This window comes from Mya arenaria, chromosome 10 (assembly GCF_026914265.1).
Source record: "Mya arenaria isolate MELC-2E11 chromosome 10, ASM2691426v1".
NCBI lineage: Eukaryota > Metazoa > Mollusca > Bivalvia > Myida > Myidae > Mya > Mya arenaria.
In genome coordinates this window covers 14,391,212-14,411,551 of record NC_069131.1, presented here as the reverse complement: position 1 = coordinate 14,411,551, position 20,340 = coordinate 14,391,212, and the positions used below count along the sequence as shown (strand labels likewise).

Genomic DNA, 20,340 nt, shown 5'->3' with positions numbered 1-20,340 from the left:
GACTTTGAGCTTGTCAACATAGTTTCCATTGGAAAATTCTTAAGTAACAGTTCATATTCCAAGTTGTGTTGACTTTGAGCTTGTCAACATAGTTTCCATTGGAACATGCTGAAGTAACAATTCAAGATTCCAAGTTGTGTGGACTTTGAGCTTGTCAACATAGTTTCCATTGGAAAATTCTTAAGTAACAGTTCATATTCCAAGTTGTGTGAACTTTGAGCTTGTCCACATAGTTTCCATTACAAAGTTCTGAAGTAGCAGTTCAAGATTCCTTGTGGTGTGAACTTCGAATGTTGAATATTCATTGGTTGATTATGTTGTTCAATATGATTCCCATATGCCAGCTGGCAGGATTATTGTATGGACAGATATGTAGTGACATTGAGTAGCATGTCAAGGCGTCGTCCAGTCTGTCTTCCAGTTCCCAGCAGTGGCCCAGCATATTATACACTGTTTCTAAACGCTCTGTGTAGTCAATATTATAACCCTCGTTGAACAGAAAGTTAAGAAATTCCTGTTTTGCTGTTTGCTTCCTCCCATCTTGCCCCATCTGTCTGTATGTGAGGTACTGAAGGTAGAAAAGGAAGGGGATGGAGTCAAGGATGGCCACTTTTCTCATCAGTTGGGTATGTTTTGGTTGAACATGTGTCTGTTGGAAGGTTCTATTCAACGCGTACCGTATTATATCATGCATAGGACGCACTTTTTTACCCCCAATTCTCATCTTAAAAATTGCCTGCGTCCGTTCTATGCTATTAGAATTTCAATGTTTCGATATTTTACAAAACATTTTGTTGTATGTTACTGTTTTAAAAAATTGATAAATGAATGTGCATAACGCAAAGTAGCATTATTGTCACTATCAAATCTTTTCAAATGTGCGAAGGTGTGAAAAACACCCGCTGTCTGTCATTAGAAAAACATCAGTATAACAAACTATTGTGATGGTAATACCTTATGGTTGTTTGTTCGCACTTTACCCGATGTGCCTTCCGCTGGCAAGGCTAATTACTGACACTTAATTATGCCGACATGCTTTAATCCGCACAGCGACAAGCCTTATCAAAACAATCATCAGTTTTGACAATACACAGTTTTGTTGCGATTGCAACGGTTGACTGTCATTCAGAAGGCATGTCGAGACTATTGCAACGGTTGCAACGGTTGACTGGACTATTACGGCATTTGTATAAGTCTTATAATATGCGTAAATGTTCTCAAAATGTCAAGACATATATCATTGTTGTGTACACTCAATTACCAAAATACGACAATAATTATCGAAATACACAAGACAGTTACCAAAACATGCCTTATATACAATTTTTTGTTTGTTTTTTACTTCAATATATATGTTATAAATACTTGACCAACCTCAATTTTTCGGCTCCGATTTTGACATTTTTCCGCTGCGTCCTATCTTATATATTAAGGGTTTTTACCCGTTTTCTCAACTATTTTTTGCCTGCGTCCTATCTATGCTAGCGTCCTATACATGATATAATACGGTATGTTAAATGTTTAGGCACACATGGTTGTTCTAGAGAAACAAATACAACATTTATGGCTATATGTCCTTTAATAATCTCTGACACTGGCAAGTTTAGTACATTGTGTTGAAAGGTGGGCGTTAAATAGTCATGGTGCATTCTTGATTCGCTTACACCAGCAAGGCCCATATCAGGGTGCAGCAATCCTTCAATGTCCTCCAACATTTCTGCTGCTTTTTCATACTGGCCAGTGCAGTACAGCATGGAGGCAAACTTGAGTCTGCTTGATGTCAGGTCCGAGTCGAGGGAGTCTTGGTACTGCTTGTAAATGTCAACTGTTATTGGCTGATGTAATCGTACACATTCAGAGGCCCGGACAGAGGCTGCGAAACCAAACAGATACTTGATGGGTCTACCAAGGGCATCATCAAGGAAGGTGTCACCACTCTTTCTTAAAGTAGTGTAAGCCTTTACAAGTGTATCAATGTTATGAAGCATTTGCTTAACATTTCGCTGCATATAAAGGTTCTCCTTGTATAAATATGTTTGTAGAAGAAAGTAATTGATTAAATCCCATTCAGTTCTTGCTTTTATATAATCTCTTGTTCTCATTTGAATGCTTGAGGGTCTGTTTTCCATATACATCAACAATCTTTCCCCCACCTGGTCCACCTCAACCTTCACCACATAATGCCTGATATTCTCAATCATGGCCGATAACATTGCTGAGACACGGGAAAGTTCAGATTTCTTTAGTTTCCCCACAAATAAGTCTACCCCAGAGATGGTGTAATGTGGAGAGAAGTGCATGCCACTACCCCAGAGATGGTGTAATGTGGAGAGAAGTGCATGCCACTACCCCAGAGATGGTGTAATGTGGAGAGAAGTGCATGCCACTACCCCAGAGATGGTGTAATGTGGAGAGAAGTGCATGCCACTACCCCAGAGATGGTGTAATGTGGACAGAAGTGCATGCCACTACCCCAGAGATGGTGTAATGTGGACAGAAGTGCATGCCACTACCCCAGAGATGGTGTAATGTGGACAGAAGTGCATGCCACTACCCCAGAGATGGTGTAATGTGGACAGAAGTGCATGCCACACCAGCGCTTTAGTGTAGTAAGGCAGTAAATTACACATTGTAACAGGTTTTGTTTCTTCCATATTTCAGGCGGGTAGGTTTCTACAGTGAACAGTAGGGTGGTTTTGAAGTGGAATGTGCTTAAACGGTTGCCAAAAATAGGCTTGAAATAGGTCTTTCTTAGCAATTTAAGGAACACATATGCCTTTATCTTGATAATGCATAAATCGAACATATGTATTCTTTCCATAAGAGAAGTAGAAAACCGCCATTCCAGATCTGGACGACAACTTTCAGCATGTCCCTGTGGAACTAGGAATACTCCACTTTTTTTAGCCTGTTCCAGTATCTCACGTCTGGGCCAGTGTCCGGGCCGTGGTCTTTGAAAGAGAAACTGACACTCCTCAGGCAAGCTTGCAGAATGATAAGCTCCAACAATATCCATTTCTTTACTGTAACTTCTTGATGGTCCCTGCTGAATATATTGCCCTGCAAACTGTTCTTTTATTTCTGCATCAAAACAAGTATTTTTTAAAAGCAATCTTCCCCCCATATCAACCTCCACACCCATTGGTACATAGTTCAGCATGTTAATGGTGCATAGCAGTTCAAGAAATCTCCCAATTACCTGCAGCTTGCAGTGTTGGGGTGGGGAGCTCTCATCTTTCAGCACCAGGAGGTTCACCTTCCCTTGTTGCCTCTCAGACATGTCGAACAGTACAGGTGTCGAAAAATCATTTATTAGCGTAACTATATCTGACTCCATTCCTAGAGTTGTCGTGCCTTCGCTTTGACTTCCAAACTTAAAACATTCATGAGTTTCTTGAAAATTTGACAATGCTCTTTTAATTTTTTCATTCGCAAGCCAAGCTCTCCTCCGTTTATGAACCATTTGTCTGGTTACCCCGATGTCCCCAAGCACTCTGGACAGTCCCAGGGATACAGCATGTAGGTCATCTGATTCAAGTTCCATGCTGGGAAATATTAAACATCAGTTTATCAAGTTTTGTCATGTTTTAGTTTACTCATAATTTGTACAATAACATGTGCTAAATGCGAAAGTCACAACCAAAAAAGTGCTCTGCGCATGCACACCTTATACCAGGTAAAACCTATACTAAGTCTTTATACGAAAAAGAATTGTACTATAAACTATGAACATTCACAAATACAGTAAAAATAATTGATGACTTTAAATATTGATAAAATTTCCTTTTGTTACTTAAAATGAAGATTGCAGACTGTACACTGTATTTTAAGTACAATACTTAAGTTATACTAACCTCAGGTATAAACCAGTCTTCAAAAATGAGTATTTTATAATACCATTTATATTGTATAACCATCTTTACACTGTAATAAATTGATCTGAATATAGCTTAAATACTTATCTGAGCCTCTTTCTCAAAAATGTGAGTGTTGAGGCCCTTTTTCAAATTCAGCATTTTTTCAAATAACATAGGTTAGTTTTAAAAGTTGTTAAAAAATTGTCAAATGTTAGGTAGGATTGATTGAATTCTATAAATTATTATGAAATGTTTATCACTTTGAAGATAAATTTTTAATTAACAAATACTGTCATCTCATTGGTTAAAAAAATGATTTTAACTATTATGTTTTTAAATTGTACTACACTATTGGATTCCAGATTAGTGTTGAACTTTCATTCTTTTTTTGGTGTCTGAATATTTGTAAAGTTATAAAAATGAGTTAAAACTTTTTACTCTGAAATAATTCATATTTGTGGGTTTTGTTGCTTGCGCATGATTTGAAGATCCCAAGAAAAAATTCAACGTTCAATCCTCGTATCATCAACTGCCACTGTTATGTATGTGATACCTGTAAAAGAACAGTAAGAGATACATGGTCACGTTATACCATTTTAACCATTTATTTTAATAATGCATTCACTGGTACTTACATACCTATAGCATATACAAACAAAAATACAAACATACACATTTTCATTGAAGCAATAAATAAAAAACTGAACATTTAAATTAACAAGATACAGAGGTAAATCAATGTTACATTATATTATTTGAGTATGCAATATTAGTAGTTACCTGATGGTTTGTTTTACTCAGTACTTTGTTTTGTTATTTCTGACCCGAGCGTAGGATCGCATTGCATAGTCTCCAAGCAGGGACACAAAATTCAAATGTTAGCAGCAGACACCTATTGAAAGAAAGACAACTCAAATGGTTGCTTTAGTAAAACATTGTTACTGATTTTTGTACACACTAAATTGTCACCTTCAAGGGAGATAAATACATGTATGTCATGACTAAGTTGTCTTTCTTGTGCTTTTTATATAGCATTCAATGGGCACATCATATGTGGATTTCAGTTTTATCGCTTAAAATGCTGTTATTTAATCACTAGTTTACTTTCTTAATTATTCACATAGCCATTTATTTTATAATAATAGCTTTCCAACACTGTCGGGCCTTTCCGTTCAATAAAATGAAACCATAATATTTATGATTGGTAATGACTGAAAGAAACCATTTCATTTGTGAACATAGCTGAAGTTGACACAGGAAAGGCCTCACCAACCATAAGCATTTTTTTACCCTTATACCTGGTTGTACCAAGTGTAGTAATCAGTGTGATTGTGAAGGCTGACAACGTACTGATATGTGATATCATGATCTAAAGTCATGTCAAGATTACAGTGTACTTTCATACAGTTGTCTTTACCTGAAGCGATGCACCAAGTAGATAGTTTGAAATCATGTTTGTAACTATAAATTGTTTATCAGACCACTACTAATAAAAAATTTGATTTGATGTTTACTAGCTGACTCAATTACAAAAATACCCGCAAGCCCTTTCAATGGTCTTTTTTTCCATTTTTCATTATGAATTTAATGGGCAAGGCAGTATAAATAAAAATATTTTTTATAAAGATAGACTAAGTTCAAGTTTTTTTTATGAAAGTTGTAAAATTTGTTTTTTGCTGGAACATTTGCATCAAAACTAGTAGAAAGTACCTTGAAATGCATATAAATGACTTCCAAAGTTAAAACATGCAGAAACATGTACATTTTCTTAAAGGGGCTGCACTCCGTATGATGAAATAGCAGAAAAAAGAAAATTGACGAAAACTGACATAAACTTGGTATCGATGTGTTCAATGCATTGAAACTTACTAACTGACGTACCACATAGTTTACAATTGATTTATTTTTCGCAGTTTTTTTCCGTATTTTTCCATTAAAAAAGATTACTAGGTATGTCTACCTCTATCTATTCTATTGGTTCCCTGCTTGTTATATAAATGATAATTATTTATTCCCTGCTTGTTATACAAATCATAATGATTGTTTCCCTGCTTGTTTCAGGCATAAACAGAATCTGAAGGTGCGAGAGCACAACATCCTGGGCCCATATGTTGACGGACTTTCCACCCTGGTCGTCAACAACTTCCAGGTAATTACGTTTATAATTGTCAATGTCAATTACATCCTGGGCCCGTACATTGACAGGCTTTCAACCATTGTGGTCAAGTCCTCCCAGGTGATTATGTTTATAATTGTCAATGTCAATAGCATCCTGGGCCTGTACATGGACAGACTGTCAACCATTGTGGTCAAGTCCTCCCAGGTGATTATGTTTATAATTGTCTATGTCAATAACATCCTGAGCGTGTACATGGACAGACTGTCAACCATTGTGGTCAAGTCCTCCCAGGTGATTATGTTCATAATTGTCAATGTCAATAACATCCTGGGCCTGTACATGGACAGACTGTCAACCATTGTGGTCAAGGCATTCCAGGTACTGGCCTTGATTATGGCATCCTGTGGGCCATTTAGTTTGACTCCCTAGTATCAATAACAAAATTCTTAAAGTTCAATGCTGAATTCCTAATTGTTAATATTTCCAATTCAATGATGTCCTGATTATATTTCCTCAAACTTAGTTAAAAATAACACTGAACATGAAACTGATCACTTTTAGTTGGAATGAAGATTTATATAGAGTAGTCAAATAAGGTTAAAAGTGTAATGAACATTCGCGTAAATGTTCGCCTAAAGCTACGATGGTGAGACATAAAAACCAGCCACTTCCTAGTCGACAGAAGCTTGGAATGGAGAAATCAAGCATCGTTTAATTTTTGGAAAATTTACTTTCAGTTTCTATTTGATGAGTTTTCAATAAATGTACAGTGTAAGTTGCTTGAGAAAAGCCTCAGGCCCTGACTTCTTAAGTCCCTTATAACAGGATTAAGCTAAGCTCACTATTTTTGGTTTACTATAAATTGCATAATATTTACTTCTTTAAGAGTTTTTTATACTTTGGATAGGAATTATCATTACAAAAATCACGTTAAACCATTTTTCATTTATCAAGATTCAAATTAAGTGTTTTTTGGCTAATTGCAATAAGCTACTTAAGCCTGTTAAGCTTAAGAAGTTTCGAGAAATTGGGGCCAGGTTATAATTGCAAGAGTCAGCAATTTGTTATTGTGTTAATGGTAAGCATGGTTTATTTGCCTGCAGTAATGTCCTTGACAGACACACTCCATCATGTACCATAGCATTTAGGTATTATAAGTTATGGGGCAAAGGAAACCATATCGGGTGAGAGCGAAGCTCCCATATTGGGTTATCAACTAACACTGTAACATATTTATCACGTCGACAACCTGTTTACATGTTTAATTATTCATTGAATAATAACTAAGACGCCATTTTGGTACAGTATAAATTTGGTGACCCAATATGGAAATGTATGGGGTCATCACGTGACCAGTCCTGGACCAATGACATTGCATTATTTATGTTGGAGGCATGATATAGTAGTATAGTAGTACACAGTCATAAATATCAAAGATTTTGAAATGTCACCCATTTTGTGATGTTTTAAACAAGTTATTCTTATTTTATTTTTTGTCTTAAGACAAATAGCATAGAAGCATGAACATGATGATTACATCAACATTATCACATAGTAACTGAACAAATTTGTCTGAAGCTCAGTATTTTTGTAAAGAATCAAATATGATATATATATGGAATTTTTCAGGACATAAACAATTTAATGAATGAGGGGAACAAATCTCGGACGGTAGCGGCCACCAATATGAACAGCGAGAGTAGTCGATCACACGCTGTCTTCAACATCATTGTCACCCAGACACTTACAGACCTGAAAACATCTGTGAGTACTTGATGAATATTGTTTTGTTACCTTAAATAAAAGCTATATCAAATTAAGACCTAAAAACATCTATCAGTATTTGAAGAAGACTGTTTTAAAATCAACCCCTATGTTTTGAAATCATTCCTATAGGGGTTGATGGATGTTTAGCTTGTCTTTCTTACAGAGAATGATATGTACCGTATTTTCCCGACTATAAGACGGGGAAATTTGGTCCCGATTTTTAACCTTAAAGTAGGGGGCCCGTCTTATAGGCGAGTCTATAAGAATTTCATAAAGAATAGAGTCATAATCAGGAATATTCAACATAAGGTATTCAACTGACTTATTTATTGTCTGTTGATGACACCCCAATAAAAGTGACACGATCACACCCATCAGATTGAGACGACTATCTGCTTTGTTTCACTATGATGAACACCCGATCGGTCCAAACACGTTGTTTTTCACAGGAGACATATTTTGTCACCTTTAAAATTAAAATATTTTGACAAAAAATAATTTAAAAAATGCATTTTTTTCTATGTCGTTTATAAAACTTACTTTTTCCTTACTATAAGGCTTTGCATATATCATGCACATACATGTAACTGGCAGATTTCAATACACATTTCATTAATCGTGACATTAATTTATCCGCAATCATCAATGGTTATTTATTTCTCAAAATTTAAGTCCCATCATCTGCAATCCAAACAAACGAAAATTTAACTCATTAACACATGTAATGGAATGTGTTCTGTTTGTCGGCTGCAGATCAAACAGCACAATTTGTGACGTCACAGCACGAGCTGTGTAAAGATCAGAGATGCACTGCAATGGTTTGTATTAAAATAGGTCAATCAAATACCATATGAACCCACATAACTCCTAAAATTGGGTCTAGGCTGGTTCAAACATACCATACCATCGGAAAATAAAAATCAATAATCCTAAGCAAATGAACAAATTTAGTTGATAATTGACTGTTTAACTTGAACATTATCACAGACTTGGTGGATTTCAAGTGCTGGATTTGCTTTAAAAATCGACCCCGTCTTATAAACGAGTTGAGACAAAAACACCAGATTTCATGGGCAAAGTTAGGGGGTTGTCTTATAAGCGGATCGCCTTATAGTCGGGAAAATACGGTAGCCCTTGTCTTTATTGTCTTATATAAGCTTTTAACTTTTCTCAAAATATTTGATACTGTGCTCAAGATATTCACATCAAACTCATTTGAGCTGCCAGTCAGACACTACACGCATGTATAGCAAGCAGTGTAGGGAATCAGTTCCGGTTTGACTATCGATAAACGATTCCAAGTAACTGATTATTGATAGTACATTCTGTTTTTGACAATACCTTAATTGTAGTTTTATTCTTGTTCAATAACTCGTAATCCATGGCCATGCTTATTTTATTAGTGTTGTTGTTGCTTTTGGCCATACTGATATGGATAATAACTGAACTCGTTCAAATGTATAAATGAACTCAAAGGAAAGAACCGGCAAAAATAAAGCAAAAGTATATTACGAGCGGAAAGAAGAAAAACAACTTGCCGAATGAATCGATCATGACCAAAAACAATCGATTGTCGCCGATTTCAGGCCCAACCTATCAACTTTTAATTATAATCGGAACATCACTGATAGCAAGGTCTGTCACTCTGGCCTGAATAATTGTTTGAGTTATGTCCCTTGAATGGCTAAAAAAAGAAAAGAAATAAGTATGCACCCGCTGAAGTAAGTTAAGTAAGGTATAGATTGTTATTATTTTTTATTTTGTAATTTCATAACTGTTGCATATCTATAGCTAAAACGAAATACATAATTGCTTGAAATCTTTATTAATCAAAACAAACATTAATTCATTATGAAGTATACTTGAAGCTGATATAAGATTATTTATAAAGCATACACATAGAATATATTACTGGCTTTAATTCCCTGAAAAGCATATTTAAGTACTTTTCCCTGATTTGTTTTTAATTAGAACTGAGGTCACATTATACCAACATAATTATATTCATATGTATACCCAATTGCTTTTAACAAAAAATAAATATTCAGATACTTTTAAGCATATTAACTATGAATGCAAAATACTATGTCTAATAACCGAAAAGAAAAAAAAAACACACAAAAAAACATAACATAAAACAAACACTTCAGCACCAAGCATAAGCTATACATCAACCGTCCAAATGTTTTCTTGTGGGGCATATTTCATGTACGGTTTGAAGTTAAGCTCTTCCCTGTTAACCAGTAACACAGGATCCGGCCAGACTTTTGTCTGGAAGACCAACACTTTTAGTGCAAGTATTACTATCACTGTAAGAGAGACAACTCCTATTACCACACCACATACTATTCCAGTAATGTCCAGTGATTTCCCTTCACTCTTGGTTGTAAGTGGTGTACTTATATATGCTGTTGTTGCAGTTGTCGTTTGTGATGTTGTTTCTGATGGTTGCTTGTCTAATTTAGGAGTAATGTAGATGTGTCTTGGTGGAACTTGGAGCACTTTGGTGGGGACTGGTAGAGATGTTATATTTTCATTGCAAATTAATTTAAGGTCTTTGATGACATCTGAAAGTTTTGAACCACCATAGTTTATAGGTTTTGTGCATGTTGGTTCCTGATTGGCTGAGCCTTTTAACAAAACCTTCACCCATTGGATGTCACAGTCACATGACCAGGGATTATTTGCCAGTAAAACTGTATTTGATTGGTTGAGACTGCTTTCTAAGGATTCTGGGAAATGTTCTAGAAGATTCTGCTGTAGATCAAGCATCTTAATGAAACTGTTTTGTAAAGCATCTCCATCAATCTGATGAATCTGATTGGCCACTAAATACAGTGTATCTAAAAATAACAAAAAATAATTAAAATCAACAAATTCAACAATTAACAATTGATATCAGTTTGACAAAATGATTTTTTAATGTGGTTATAATGAGACAAAAGGTTTACAAATTCCGATCACTTATTCTGATGATTTTCTCATCTTTTAAGATCTGGAACAAATCTTAAAAAAAGTAAAACCTTTGCTTGAAAGAAATACATAAAATTGTTATGTTAAATTACCAAGAATGACTCCATCAAATGCACCGGCAGGTATTTCGGTGATGTTGTTTTTGGCGAGATTGACTGTCAGATTGCGGTTGGAAACCTCCCTCAGGAACTTTGTGGGAACATGTGTCAGCTCATTTTGGTAAAGTTTTAGGACCACCAAGCTGGTTCCCATCATAGAAGCTGGGTCCAGATAGTGGAGAAAGTTTGCTTGTAGATTCACAGATTTTAGGTTCATCAGGTTTGCGAATACTCCTGCCTCCAAGCCTGTTAAGGCGTTGTGGTTTAGGTTAATGTCTTCTAAAGTCTGTAGTGTTTGAAATGCATTTGAATTGATGTGGGAAATATGATTGAATTGTAAATCCACTTTTCCGATGTTCACCAGACCTGAAAAGTCTTTCTCCCCAATGTTGTGGATATTGTTTTGTACAATGTGTAATTCGGTCAGTGACGTTAAGTGTTTGAAGGAATAGTTTCCAATTATTTGTAGCTTGTTTTGGTTTAGACTTAAATACAACAGTTTTCCAAGTCCAACGAAGTTTTCTTGACTGATTTCTTCAATTAAGTTATTACTTAAATCCAAAAGTCTTAACTCTTGAGAGATTCTGAATGGTTCACCATCCAGCCTGATTATCTTATAGTTCTTAATCATCAAAGAATGGAGCTCAGTTTTTCCAGCAAGCATGTAATCCTCGAACTTTCCGAACGGAGGGACCTCCCATTCAGCAGCATCACTTACTTCAAGTCTTAGTAAACTGTTAGGTAACGTAGGTATATGTATGTCCGTACATTTAGCCTCTGTCATCTCTCCCTGTGATCCAAACTGACAGTTAGGAGAACACTTGGCTGGGCATGTGGGTGCGGAGGATCCTAGCACAAGTTGTAAATATAGCACCACCCCAACCGCAAAGTTTACACGCTTTTTTCGATGCATTAATTCCATAGCTTAGTGATGAATCTTTCACAAAAATTAAATAAACACTGATATTTTAGATTGTTACTGTGTCTTCGCAAAATATGAAATAGATATCCAATCAAAATATTTTATTTTGTTTCTGAGTTTGTGTTATTTAGCAATTATTGACCTTATTTAGGTTATTACTTCACTGAAAAAATCCATTTTTAATTCCGATTTTCTATATCGTTAATGTCAAATGTCCAAGAATTAATTATATACTGACTGATTCAATTTCTTTGGTCAAAAACTTTTGCAATGAAATTTTTCAGTCTAGAGCGAGGTAAGACAAGTCTTAAGAACACAAGCTTGTTATGAAATTTGATTCAATTTCGATGTTTAAGGTCACCTGAGGTAAACTGTCCACTTTTGGCACAATGGACAGATTCTTTGAGCTAATTTAAGGCAATTTATTCTCCATTTGTTTGTCAATTAAAAACTAATTACACATACACAGACCCATATGGAGACTGAACAGTTTTATTGACCATTTCACTTGCAATGTTCAGATTGATGAATAGAAAGTTTGAATACAATCCATCTTGTTTATTTGTGTTGATGGTTTCTGTTTATGTCTGAATAGAATCAAAAGTCACTCGCTTTAGAAACCAAAATATGGGATATTGAAGTCATTATGCTCTGAAATAAGCCTCAAAGAAGCCTTCTTTAAGATCCGTTAAGTTATCATAGAAAAGGGTTTATCCTTGATTTTGTTTGCTTTAATCTGTCATTGGTAAAGATCACAATAGAAAATGTAACCATTGTATTTGACCTGTCTGTTGTTGATAAGGGGGGCAAATTGATCTCAGCTACCATGAAATGTTGGAAGAATATAAGAGACAAACAATATTTTAGCACTGAATTTATTTCTAAAAAAGTCTATTAATGGGTCATGTGTAACAAAATAAGACATAGTTTCAAATTTACACAGTATTGCTTACTTTTATTGTAAGTACCATTATCTGATGTCTGTTGATGCAAAGGTTTACAAATATTTACAATTTTTACAAGTTTGCTAGAAGCCAGCACAACATCATGTTAAGAAACTGTTTTATTACACATTCCTTTCATATATTTATGAACATTTATTTTATTTTTCAAGTTTATTATGCAGTTTATTTTCATCAGGGGAGACAACTCCAAATCATGCTTATTTTCAAGGGAGACGACCAGTGGGCGAAGTTCTTCCCACTTTGTTGAGTTGCTCCAGCTCTGGGTCGATAGTTTGGTAAATGTCACTGTAATAGCTCTTCCTTCCTGTGGCCCCTTCTGCCCCCTCATTTACCACATACCTCATCTTATCTTTATCACCTAGATCTTGCAGCATCATTGATTCAATGATATTATTCTCTGAAACTTCCCTGTTCTTCAATGCCCTGATCTTTCTCTGCTTCTCTTCCCTCTTTTCCCTCATTTTGCACAGCATGCAAAGTATTGGTCCAATAATAATTGCAAGAGCGATCAGAACTATAGCTGCGATGGCAAAGACTGTTGAGCTGGAGTAGCGAGACAGTTGCTTTTTTACGACAGGAACACTGCCATTAGCCCCAGGGTATATACCAGCCTCTTTAAGTCCTATAGGTCTGTTATCAGCTGGAACAGCTGCATTTGGGCCAGTCTGAACACCACCCTGACTGTTGATATTTGATCCAGCTATGCCTGTTGGTACTGCTGAATTTTGGACATTTTGAAAGCCAGCTTGACTGTTGATATTCGATCCAGCTATGCCAGATGGTAATGCTGAATTCTGGACAGTTTGAACACCACCCTGACTGTTGATATTGGATCCAACCATGCCTGTGGGTATTGCTGAATTGGGATCAGCCTGAACCCCATTTTGATTTCGAAAGTTTGATCCACCCATGTTTGTGTTTGTTGCTGGACTAACATTTGTCTGAGCAATTAAATTGTTCTGATTCCTTGTTTTCTCATCTTTAGATAGTCCTTTACCTGTCTCTTTGTTGAGAATGTCTTGTCCAGGACTGTGTATGGTTTGACCTGCGGTCTTACTCCCCATAGTTATGTCCTGTGAGTATGCATTGGTTGGCGGGGGGATTGGTTGGGCAGGTGCACTGGTCTGTGGTTCAACTTGTGTCTGCTGGGTACCAGTTTGTACCATTTGTGCATAGGAACCAGCGTTTCCTCCTACAGATTTTCCAGCTACCAGTGGTGATTGTCCAATGACTGATGTACTTTTTTGAGTTGTGCTGCTTATTTGTTTGGCCCCAAAATTCACAACTGGTCTTCTTTCACCCGCCTCTCCTCTAAAATTGATAAAGAAACATGTTTTTGAAATGGTTTGCTTTTTTCATTCACTTATATTATACTTACAACATTTTGATTTTGTGATATTGTGCCTGAAAGCTTTAATGAGCTAAAGATACGTTAAAGATAAAAAAAGGTTCACTTGTGGACATTAAGTTATGGATTACAATTACTTGTTAATTATTATGATTTCTTGTAAAAATCCATGTAGCTAGCTACTTATTAACCAATATTTGAATATAGCATCATTACTTGATTTAACAATATTGGATTTACCTTGACTGCATGTTTGATTGTTTTGAGCTCTCTCCAGTTTCGCCTCCTTCTCCATGTTGGCTCGCAGGAATTGAAGAACCTGTAAACAGGAATTGTACACTATTTGAGATTTGAACCCAGTTGGAGCCATTTTCATATTCTTCAACTATTATTTTCCTTTAAGTGCTTGTCAATTCCTATTTAGGGCAACGAGTGTTTTTCTGAGGACAAGACAAAAAAACAATTTTAAAAAGTTCTAATATTTTAACATGCTATGAGAGTCCAAAACATGATTGAGTGAATTTGCATAAAAATTAATATTATATTCATTATTTTCTGCTAATGTGTCACACATGTGGCCTTATATAATCTACATTGACATCAATGAAATATGAAAATTAATGGTGTTGATAAAAATAATAAACAAAGCTAGCATACCTAGAATATTATGTACGAGGGCTTCTGCAGTGCCCGGCTGTGCCACTTGGCCAGGGACAGCTCCGGGTGGTTGAACCACAAGTGGAGCCCAGCTTGGTTTGCCTGCACCAAACCCAGTGTCAATGTGCAGGACGGTCCCCTGTCTCTGTGTGGCACCTAAGGTTGCCTGGTTGAGGTCGCTTGATGCTACCATTTGATTGGCCGGGGGACTGGCATCTAGTGACCGTACAATCAATGCTACATCAGCTGTTGTAAGATTGGCATTAAACTCACCAGGGGCGATTTCATGACTTTTTTTCAGTACCTGGTACATGAAAGCTTGGAACTGGGGATCGTTGGACTTAGATTTGATATCTTGAGTACCATTGACTCCAAACCGTTGCTTAAGAACAGCAAGTACCGGCTTGCTGAGAGTGATTTCATGATGAAGTGGGTGCACGTTTTCACGTCCCATGTTGAGGCTCTGTAGCAGCTGCATTGCCATGGGTCCCTCAATGTCCATCTCTCCGGGCTCCATGTCCATCTCCCCGAATGGGCCCTCCATGCCCATACCCATCTTGGCCATCTGACACATTTGACTGTCAGGGCTCTGCTGACAAATTGGATGGTTGGCACCTGGAATAAAACAGACAGTTATTGCCATAAAAACATGCAGAGAAGTAAATTTAAAATGTGTGGTGTACATAAAAGCAATCATTTCTGGAATAAAACGCAAGAGTTTAAAAAACTGCCTTAGAAAACATGCAGGAATGTTAATTTTATTTAGAGGCATGGTAATAGAAACACTCAGTAAGTCGTATTGATATATATCATTGTCTTCACTTTGAATTATAAGTTTGATTGCTATGGATTTAATTAGAAAATTGTATATGACTAAGTAAAAGATAAGTTGTCCCGGAAGAAACAATCCTATTTATTATTCATGAAATAAATAAACTACAAATAGAGTAATATTTTTCTTTATTCAACCTTTTATTAAGTAAGGAACAATTGGCTCATTTATAATAGCATCACAAAGGTAGATAATCATTATTTAGGATATTTACCCATGAAGGCGTATTTCATCATTCCATCGCCCATTCCCATACCGTCGCCCATTCCCATCCCCATCTTGGCCATCTGACACATCTGACTGTTCGGGCTCTGCTGACAGATTGGGTGATTTGCACCTGGAATAAAACACAAGAATTATTTCCTTAAGAAGTTAATGTATGGTGTAGATAATAGCATTCATTTTTTGCAACATAAATGTACATGGTTATGAAGCCATTCTTTTCAGTTGTCATGTAATTCCCGCTTCTAAGAGTTATATTGAATACGATTTAATCATAATTCATGAAATAAAAATAATTTCATATTTCTGCTAGACTTTTTTAAAAACCTGTTAAAAGATCTTAAATCATATTTACCCATGAAGGTGTATTTCATCATCCCGTCTCCCATTCCCATCCCATCGCCCAATCCCATTCCTAGCCCGTCGCCCATCTCCATACCCATCATTGGGTTGTACGGGAAAGGCATACCTAGAACACATCCATGAATAATTATTATACTTTGGAAAAGGAAAGAGTGGCTATGGAAATTGATATAATCTAAATAATAATGTAATCAAGGACAATTTATTATTCAAAATGTTTGAATTGACAATGGGGTAGTGAGGTAACCCAATCATATTACTTAAACCATTATTGTTTTCCAATTAACTGTAATGCTATGAACCACCCTGTTTTCTTACAATTAATTTACAATTACAACTTTTACACTTTTTGACCTATGAAATTACAAAAAAAGTATAAAACCTAAACCCACCAGATGTCCCTGAACTTCCTGAGCTACCAGACCCAGCAGCTGAACCACCCATGGCTGACATGTACTGGTTCCAGTACTGCTGCATCATTTGTAAGCGCTGCTTCTGGAACCTGAAACAACACATTTCATTGGTTGAAAACAAGGGCAATGAATAAAGTAAAGCTTTTCATTGGCAGCATCATCTGTAAGCGCTTCTTCTGGGACCTCTAACTACACATTTCATTGGTTTAAAACAAGGGCAGTGAATAAAGTATAGCTTCTCATTGGATAATTTTAAAGCAGTAAGGATAAGGCAAATGTGGTAGTAAACAAATTAATTGGACAATATAATGATGGATAATGCAATATAAATGGATGGAATTGAATATAATTGAAAAAAAAGTTCTGTTGAAATAAAACATAATGATAAGGGAGAAAACTTAAATACAGTTGATACAAAAGATTGCCGTACTCAGGACTGTACATCTGCATCGTCATATTTCTCTGCATCTCTAGCATATTGGAGAACATATCCTGGCCCGTACTACTTGATGTAACACCGACTCCCGCACCAGCCCCTCCTCCCACTCCAGCCCCACCGGTCCACGTAGGGGGTCTCCTGTTGGGCCCTGCTGATCCTTGAAGCCCTGGGCTTGCTGCTGTTGGGCCCTGGGAACCCTGTTTCCACACTGGTGGGGGACGCTGGTTGGCTGAAACAGCATAGAAATTGTTTGTTACTTTGAAATATTAATTTGTTTGGCAAAGTGAATTTCTCAAACTTCAAACCTTTCTCCTCAAATATAAAGAAATGATAATTACATTGTCTTTGTCCCATTGCAACAGGTGCCTCTTCTACATGTCCCTGTCCAGTCAATGCCATGGCAACAGGTGCCTGTTTTCCTGGTTCATGTCCAGTCATTGCCATGGCAACAGGTGACTTTTCTACAGGTCTTTGTCCAGTCATTGCCATGGCAACAGGTGCCTTTTCTACATGTATCTGTCCAGTCATTGCCATGGCAACAGGTTCCTTTTCTACAAGTCCTTGTCCAGTCATTGCCATGGCAACAGGTGCTTCTTTTCCTGGTTCATGTCCAGTCATTGCCATGGCAACAGGAACCTCTTTTCCAGGTTCATGTCCAGTCATTGCCATGGCAACAGGTGCCTCTTCTACAGCTACCTGTCCAGTCATCGCAACAGGTGTCTCTTCTACATGTCCCTGTCCAGTCATTTCCATGGCAACAGGTGCCTCTTTTCCATGTTCATGTCCAGTCAATGCAACAGGTGCTTGTTCTGCAGGTCCATGTCCAGTCATTTCCATGGCAACAGGTGCCTCTTTTCCATGTTCATGTCCAGTCATTGCTACAGGTGCCTCTTCTGCAGGTCCATGTCCAGTCATTTCCATGGCAACAGGTGCCTCTTCTGCAGGTCCATGTCCAGTCATTTTCATAGCAACAGGCATTTCATGACCTTCGCTGTAGGATGGACTTGATTCTGTAGTTGCCGGATTGTCTTCAGACTGGTGGCTGGACTCTGGATCAGGAGTAGTCTCTTCATGACCACTCTCACTGGCATGTTCATCTGCAGTGTGGGGGTCATAGCCTTGAAAATCTGAGTTCTGAAAGTCATGACCTTGGTGGTGTGAAAATATAGCATCAGATCCACCGTCAGCATGGGAGTTTTCTGGGGTTGTAACATCCCGCCGTAGTCTGTTGTTTGCTCGTCTTTGAGCACTGGGTCTTCCATGGAGTTCGGTTGAACATGATAGCACTAATAGTACAGTTGTGTAGAAGATAATTGCCATATTTGGAAACAGAATAAATAATGTCTATCTGCACAAAATTTCAAAATTGTTATGAGCAGTTTCTTCACAATATGATCAATTTAACATTTATTTAAGAGCACTTTTTATTGGTATAAAAATTCCCTTCCTTTGTTTCAAATGAAATCACAAAATGACATGTAAATTTATCATTGATAAAGTCCAGTAACTTAAACTCCAATAAACACCATGTCCATCAGTGGTGGTGATCAGTTTATTTATGGTGATAATGTGCTACTCATTGGTTTGTTTTGTAGTAAAAAATAAGACAATTGATCTGTAATTGACACTTGATTTAAATTGATGGGTGAAATGTTTTGACAGATTTTTGTGTTTTTGTTTGAGGCCTTTCTTCATGAAACTCTTGAGTGACACATGACTTTTTCTGTACCACATAAATCATTTGTCTTTACTTTCTTTTCATGACAGTTTACAATTTAATCCCTCCCTGAATTATTTGATACAAATTTATTATTGGTACAATTTAATCCTTCCCTAATGATTTTATATATATTTATTATTAGTATGAAATCATTCAGAAAGAGATATTTCAGAATCATGAAGTATATACTTAAAGTATATAGTAGATTATTTCAGTCTCAATTCAATACATCAAATATACAGTTCACAATAAATATATGCATATATTATCAGTATCATTGCCACTCAAATTTGATTATACATGATGTATGAAACTAGCAGTCTCTGATTGACTGTAAATGATGTATGAAACTAGCAGTCTCTGCTTGACTGTACATGATGTATGAAACTAGCAGTCTCTGATTGACTGTACATGATGTATGAAACTAGCAGTCTCTGCTTGACTGTACATGATGTATAAATCTATAAGTCCCTGCTTGACTGTACATGATGTATGGAACTAGCAGTCTCTGCTTGACTGTACATGATGTTTGAATCTAGAAGTCTCTGATTGACTGTACATGATGTATGGAACTAGCAGTCTCTGCTTGACTGTACATGATGTATGAAACTAGCAGTCTCTGCTTGACTGTACATGATGTATGAAACTAGCAGTCTCTGATTGACTGTACATGATGTATGGAACTAGCAGTCTCTGATTGACTGTACTTGATGTATGAAACTAGAAGTCTCTGCTTGACTGTACATGATGTATGAAACTAGAAGTCTCTGATTGACTGTAACATGATGTATGGAACTAGAAGTCCCTGCTTGACTGTACATGATGTATGGAACTAAAAGTCTCTGCTTGACTGAGACTGTTAGTCTTTGATAGCAATAAGTGGGAAAAGTCTTCAACCTTAGAGATAGTCAAGGGCTCAACACAAGCTGGCTTTAACTCCATGTAAGGAAAGCAGGAGTTATATGCTTTACCAGAGCCTTTGTAACAAATGCTCTGTATATTGTACTTGTAGGGAATTGGAACTTTGGTTTCTTGTCAAAAAAGTCAACAATAACATTAAAGCTAGGGAAAAGAAATCTATTTGAAACACTTGTTTACATGTAGGAAGAACTTCGTACTGTCCTCAATAAGACTATGGGCTGAGTGTTCAGAAATAAATGTGAAAGTTAACAAAATTGTTAACATCATCGTTGTTAACATACAAATCTGGCATTACTCATGGATACGCTTATGATCTGCAGCATTCCTAACAAGATTTGTGACAACTGATTTAGTTTTACTTGTATTATTTAAATATATGAGCATATCTTCAAATATTTCAGGTTTAGAATTTATCAAATATAGACAAAATATTTACTTGTCGCTCTTTGTAGCCCTTGGAGTTTGGGAGTGGGTGTAATAAAACATAAATAACTTTTTTAATTCACGGTAAAAAATCTTCAAAATTTGGATAAAAGTCCCATAGTGTACCCTGATTATATTGTCGGTTAAAGCTTTTAAAAAAGTGTGTATTACACGGCTAATACCTTAATTATGAAGAATTTACACATTTAAATGGTTCTAATTTTTAATTACTGAAATCTTCAAAGAAATACTATTAAGAAGAAGAGGCCCCAATTTCTTGAAACTTAATTCTTAAGTCTCT

General features: G+C 36.4%; 1 protein-coding gene across 3 annotated transcripts in view; it reads left to right on the top strand.

Annotated features, from left to right (window-relative positions):
• The window catches only part of LOC128205883 (kinesin-like protein KIF13B), a 142,106-nt gene that overhangs the window by 46,174 nt on the left and 75,592 nt on the right, over positions 1 to 20,340 (top strand). For all 3 annotated transcript variants that reach the window (XM_052907923.1, XM_052907921.1, XM_052907920.1), the window contains exons 6-7: positions 5,919 to 6,006; positions 7,606 to 7,740. In XM_052907923.1, coding sequence (XP_052763883.1) covers positions 5,919 to 6,006; positions 7,606 to 7,740 — 223 coding nt within the window. The remainder of the gene's footprint in view (positions 1 to 5,918; positions 6,007 to 7,605; positions 7,741 to 20,340) is intronic.